This window comes from Cibotium barometz, chromosome 24 (assembly GCF_041138505.1).
Source record: "Cibotium barometz isolate CiBa-2024 chromosome 24, ASM4113850v1, whole genome shotgun sequence".
NCBI classification, from domain to species: Eukaryota; Viridiplantae; Streptophyta; class Polypodiopsida; order Cyatheales; family Cibotiaceae; genus Cibotium; species Cibotium barometz.
The window spans coordinates 45,938,252-45,944,261 of NC_141069.1; the positions used below are offsets into that span (position 1 = coordinate 45,938,252).

Below are 6,010 nucleotides of genomic sequence, written 5' to 3' on the forward strand. Positions count from 1 at the left end.
ATGCTTGTTCTAAGTTATATCTTCATTCCAGGGTGAAAAGGATTGATGCGAGGGTTAGTAAAATTAATGCAAACATAGTGAGCCTTAAGATTATGGCAAATATATATTCTGAAATTATAAGCAACATGAAAACAACATAATGGAAAGCTCACCATCCATTGAAAGGCACTTTTTTAAGTATCCTACTTGTGAAGGATTGCAACCTTCAAATTTTAGAATGATTCCCAACTCCGTGAAAACAACAGCTGACGGAAAGCGTGAGAAGCATGCAAAGGTGATTTTCCTCCTGTCAGCAAGAAAGTCATCTAGATGCGTTGTATGAGCGCGTCAAGGGATACGAGTTCGAAAGATACATCGAAGCTACTTTTTTAACGTTACTTGGATGTATTGCATGTGAGAGTTGCACAAGGAGTGTAATTTGACAAAAAGATCTTTATACTTGGAGGTGAACCTCTCTCTCTCTCTCTCTCTCTCACTCTCTCTCCCCATCTAGTGTCCACCTGAGTTAAGGGTCTTAGCACCCAATATAAAAGCTTGGTATCCTAGCCATGACGTTGAGTATAGAGTCGGCGTATAAAGTCATGTAGAACTTGTTCCTTCACACCTAACCCTTGAACAGGCCAGGCCGTTCAAGAATAATCATCACCTCTTATGTTGCATTAAGAACCATCTTCCTAGGTGCAGAGTGTAATCAATGGAGAACCTACAGAATGCAAAGTCACAATAGGTTATTAAAAAATTTTAACCTAGTTTCTTGTGATCATTTTCTCTCGTCAATTCACAGTGCTTATTACATGGATTTGTAATGATGCTTGAATATAAAATAAGATATGACCTGTTACTTCAAAGTTGCATAGAAAACATGTAAAAGTGGTCATACCCCCCTAGGTGCAGAGTGTAATCAATGGAGAACCTATCCTAAGTCAAAATAGGGAATTTCAAAAATTTAACCAAGTTTATTGTGTGCTCATTTTCTCTCGTCAATTCTCAGAGCTTATTACATGGATTTGTAATGATGCTTGACTACAAATAAGAGATACCATGTTACTTCGAAGTTGCATAAAAAACACGTAAAAGTGGTCATACCCTCATATTTCATGATTGTTTTATTGGAAACAAGGAAGAAAATTCCAATGCAAAAGTTGGCTGCACAATAATACCATAATACCAGCAAATGAGTTATGTTCTACCAGGATACTGTTTTATCATTTAACAAATTTGTTTCATGCTCAGGAGCACACGAGTGTCACATATTCAGATGTGAGATAGGACAATTTATACAATCACATAGGATGTTATGAAGCCCCAAATTTTGAAGCAATTGGGCCTAGTTTAGCCATGCACCAAGCTTATCACTTCAAATTAACATTACATTTCAAAACTCCGGTCACTCACACTTCCATATAAGGCTCCAAGCCACTAGATTTTCACTTGCAATCTGCAAGTTCGACTACAAGCTTTCATATAGATACCAAACAGTAGCAAACCGAGCACAAGAATCCAACGAGCACAAGTTTGTTGACAAAGAAAGGGAGGCTAGAGCCCATAAAGAAACAACCAAAGCAACACCTTTTTCGTCCTTAAACAGCTAATAGGAACCCACCCCCACACCCCCCCCCTCCCTTTTCTCCTGCGTGCCTTTAACTTTACCACATGCAGCTAAAAAGAGTTCACAAACAAAGGGACTGTCTTCTGCAAGCACATGTGCAAAGAGAGAGAGAGAGAGAGAGAGAGAGAGAGAGAGAATTCTTTTAATGACATGCACGCACACACACACACATCAGATTTTGAAAGTAGTGATACTTCAAAATGTACATGAAAAAGTTGTCTCGGTGGCTTGGACAAAGCCCAATTGCAGTTGGCAGTATTAAAGAATACTCCCGCCAACTTCAACTCCAGTCCCTTCGTCTTTCAGATTCGATAGTATTCCATTTATCAAACAAGCACGACACCCTTATTATTTTTGCAAAGCCTACAGACTTCAGTTCAGTGATCACTTCGTCATGCTTTCACTGCTGGATTCTGCAAGTATCTTTAACCTTTTAACCCTCCTCATAAAATCCCTGCAAAGATGTAATAAGTTACAATCTTTTTAAACAAGTGAAACACTAGAAAAGATTATACCAGAAAAAGGTATTCATTAGCTTACCAATATGGCTCATCCCCAACAGGTCTGGAAGAACCCATTGAGTCCACACAGACAATCCGGTTCATAAATTCAGATTTTTGAGCACCAAACATCTTCTCTAGTCTTTCGTAAAGCTCTTCATAAGAGGCAAAACTCAAAAGGTCTACAGTCCTGCCAACATCATCACTCTCACTAAAGACTTTGCAGTGATTAGTTCCGCTGTCCTTGATGATTCTGTCCAAAAAGCTTGCCTGCTCTCTGGACCATTTCAAGGTTCCAACTCCACTAGAGGCAGAACTCATTTTGTCCCCTTGCTCCAACAACAGGGATGGTTTCTCCATTGCTTGCAGTACATTTCCCTGACCAGAAAAAAACTGATGCACATTATCATAGACTTCTGATTTAATTCCATCAGAAATTGTCTCATGCCTTGTGCTATCTGAAAAGTTCCCACCTGACACCTGTGGCTGCTGAAAGCTAGCCGATTGAGAGGTATCTATGGTCTTTCCAAAAAGCAAGAAGGTTGCATTTTTCATGCCTGAAGTTCTACCATCATTACAACTAACAAGACCACTTGATGCAGGTTGGCTATAGGACGTATTCCCAACTGTCAGTGTTGTGGAAAGGTTACTCTGCACAACAGGGCAGCGCTGGTGAAAAAAATCCCTTATGCTGAGCTCAGTTGGAACCCTTGACCCACCTTCACCACCAACTGGACGCTCTTGGTCCTGATAAAAGTTATTCAACAACAAACCTGTTGGCTGAAATAATTTAGGGGGTTGTATAGAAAGCCCGTAATTTCGGTCATGCCTGGCTCCCTGCATGCCTGCAGGTACACTATCCACATATCCATGCCAAGAGTTAACATGCCCCGGCATATCACTAGCAAGGGCACTCATTGTCAGACCCATGAAACCCTGCCCATCGAGCTGAATCTCTGATGGTTGTGAAAGCCGCACTTTCTTTTTTGGAAAGGAAAATGGTGGCAGTTGCATTGGGGAAACTAGCTCCACTTGCCAAGGACTCACTCTAGTAATGCCTTGCAGAAGGTCTGGTTCATCCCATGTCACCTGCAATTCAATGAATAATTGATGATAAGCGAAACAGCCAAATGGAAGGGCAGCACCTGGAGCTCAAAATCGTACATCGGAAATCACAGACCCTGGAGGCGAATCAAAGTAATAAGCTATTGAAGGTCTGTATGATGAAAGTGAATACAACAAATGCAGTGGTCACACATCACAAGCTCTGCCCAAGATTGTAAATCAAAGCATTATGCAGTGGTCACATGTAACCAGAACCACATCTAAGCAAAAAGCCATGGGCAGATAACACAAATTCGACATGAACGCTGAACCCAAACAACATGCAAAGGTCACATATCACAAAGTCTACACCATCGAGTACGCAATAATCTGTTACCACAAGGTCTGTACAATGTGGTGGATCTGAGCAATCTGCAGAGATCACATATGACAAGGTCTGCACAATGCAGACAAATCCAAGCAATGCAATCACAAAGTTTGCACTATGGGCCAGAAGACTGCCTAGTAATAAAGACATCACACCTCATCGTCTGCATGGTGATGTGGTGATTTTTTGTCTGTACAAACATATCATTACAAAAGACAACTCGCAAAGTGCGCATTGCAAGTGCTTTCTCACATACCTGGAGGATTTTCCAAGGAGAGTTCGGCCACATGATAGGATCAGCGTCTTGAACTTTGGAGACAGTCCCCATGAACCAGCTTATCCGAGAAGCATCTTCAGTCTCCACCGCCATCTTGAAGCGCATGCCTGGAGCCCAGCTCTGCTGCAAAGCAACCTTGACTGCATGGGCTTTCACACAAAATTCTGAGATGGTAGTCCGTGGATAGTAGACAACCTCAAATGCATGTCCTGATGCAGCCAAAGTTGCCGCCTCCAAAACAGATTTGGCTGTGACACGAGCTCGGTTTCTTGCAAAGCTGTTAGTGGCAGCAGGCATGTCTACTTTAGGCCTCATGAGACGATTCAATCCTGTACCATTTTCTAAAAAGTTATATGACTTCTCCATTGATTTTCCATCCCAGATTGAGGGTCTGGCAGCTGCAGCTGCTGCTACTCCAGAGAGTTGATGCCAAGAGGAAGAAGAAGATTCCCCTCCACCCATGCCCTTGGTAGAACGCCGCACACCAACACAGAGCTCACTGCTCGCACTGCGTAGAAAAACAATGGCATCCCCAGCTACAAGCTTTTTCTGGTTCACGAAATTGCTCCAGCCAGTGGTGAGGAGATGCCGGCGAGGAGTGCCTCTGTAGATGTGCCTGAATTTCCACACCGTTCCATGGACATCTTTGGCAAGCACAATCTGCACAGGTGGATCCTCGCTGTAATCAAGGCGAGGAAAGATGGTCTCTGCGCAGTATCGTGGCACAGAGAAGCCACCACCATTGTTGGCATCGCTCTGGGTTAGGGTTTTTGCAAAGGAGGCTATCTTGGTAGGATTTAGAAAGTGAGGGGGGGAGGGGGGATCGTGCAAAATGGAGCTGGGGTTAGTGTTAGGACATTCAGGCTGGAGTCTGATACGAGCGAATACTTCGTCAGTTTCTGCGTCTGCGAGAAACTTGACAGAAAGAACGCGGCAGGCGATGGTGCTGCTGCTAAACCCTAGGGTGAAGCCAGGGGTGGAAGCTGCGTGCTCTGCGTGGCCTTGAGGAAAATATATCACAGAAGAACCAACCTGTGGAAGCTGGACCTGAGATCCTGCGCAGGCGTGCCATAGCTGGGGGTCAACCAAGCCGTTGCCGCTGTCTACTCCGCCATTCTTTTCGCTTGATGCCGATCTTTCTGCCATCTTGGCGCTTGAAAACGGAGGCCCGGGCATCCCAATAGGGGAAGACGAGTGCAGCAAGGTCCCAATTGTAGCGAAATGGTGGCGAAGAATGATGACGACGACGAAGGTAATGGATGATGATGATAAGCACTGCACACAGGAGATGGAAAAACTCTAAGCAGAGGCAAAAAAAAAAAAACCCTAACAAATGCACAAAGAAGCCCTACGCCGAGCAAATAAAGCACTGGCCCGAAGCAGAAAGAAACCCTGGGCTGAGGCAAAGACACACTGAGCATAAACAGAAGAAACAGAAGCAGGAAGAAACCCTAAGAGAAAGCAGAAGAGCATGGTTGAGACGATGCAGATGATGAATGTGTGCGAGAACCTGGGGTTTGCATTAACCCTAAACAGAAACAGGGAGAAGCAGAGCAGACCCTAAGCGGAAGCAGGGGTACATGAGATACAGGTGAACCGGTGATGAAGCTCCGCCAAAACCCACGGTTTGCAGAAACCCTAAAACAGAAACAGAAGATTCCAGGTAGTGTTGGCAGAAGCGCGGGTGATGGTGACGGTCTGCTCCTAGGCTTCTGCTAGGGCTTGATAAGCAGCAAGGGTGAGAGCAAAAGCATTCCAGGCAGGAAAAGGGCAAACATGTTCTCAGACAGGAGATCTGTGTGTGTAGGTGTGTGTTGTGTGTGTACAGCTGCTTACAAAATGTTTGGGGCCAAAAAAAAACGCAATATAATTTTAAAATAGGGAATGGTATTAACAAAATACATTAGAGGTACGTGGTGCTTAGTGGGGAGGGGGCCTCAGCTAAAGGGGAGGAGGGGGTTTGTTTAATAATTAATTAATTCTAAATTAAATAAAGAGTTAAGGGACGAAACGGCCGGCAGACCGTCATCAAGGCCCGACCGGCGGCCCAGTCACGGGACCCCCGGACTGTTGCCCCATCCGTGGGCCACCCTCCCTTTCGCTGTCGGCGAAACACAGTCAGCCGGCCCCCGTGCGCTAAAAAATTGCCCCTAGCGTCACACCTGACTAGGATTGCTTTGTCCGCCTCCTCA

The 6,010-nt window shown here is 44.6% G+C and overlaps 1 protein-coding gene across 1 annotated transcript; it reads right to left on the reverse strand.

Annotated features, from left to right (window-relative positions):
- Positions 1-1,732: 1,732 nt before the first annotated feature.
- Positions 1,733-5,627, reverse strand: LOC147625365 (auxin response factor 16-like). Its single transcript, XM_086818693.1, has 4 exons — positions 5,378-5,627; positions 3,798-5,093; positions 2,150-3,198; positions 1,733-2,063 (listed from the first exon to the last, which is right to left on the reverse strand). The coding sequence occupies exons 2-4, from the start codon at positions 4,992-4,994 to the stop codon at positions 1,994-1,996; spliced, it is 2,316 nt and encodes a 771-aa protein (XP_086674819.1). The 5' UTR covers positions 4,995-5,093; positions 5,378-5,627; the 3' UTR covers positions 1,733-1,993.
- Between the last annotated feature and the right edge of the window lie 383 nt (positions 5,628-6,010).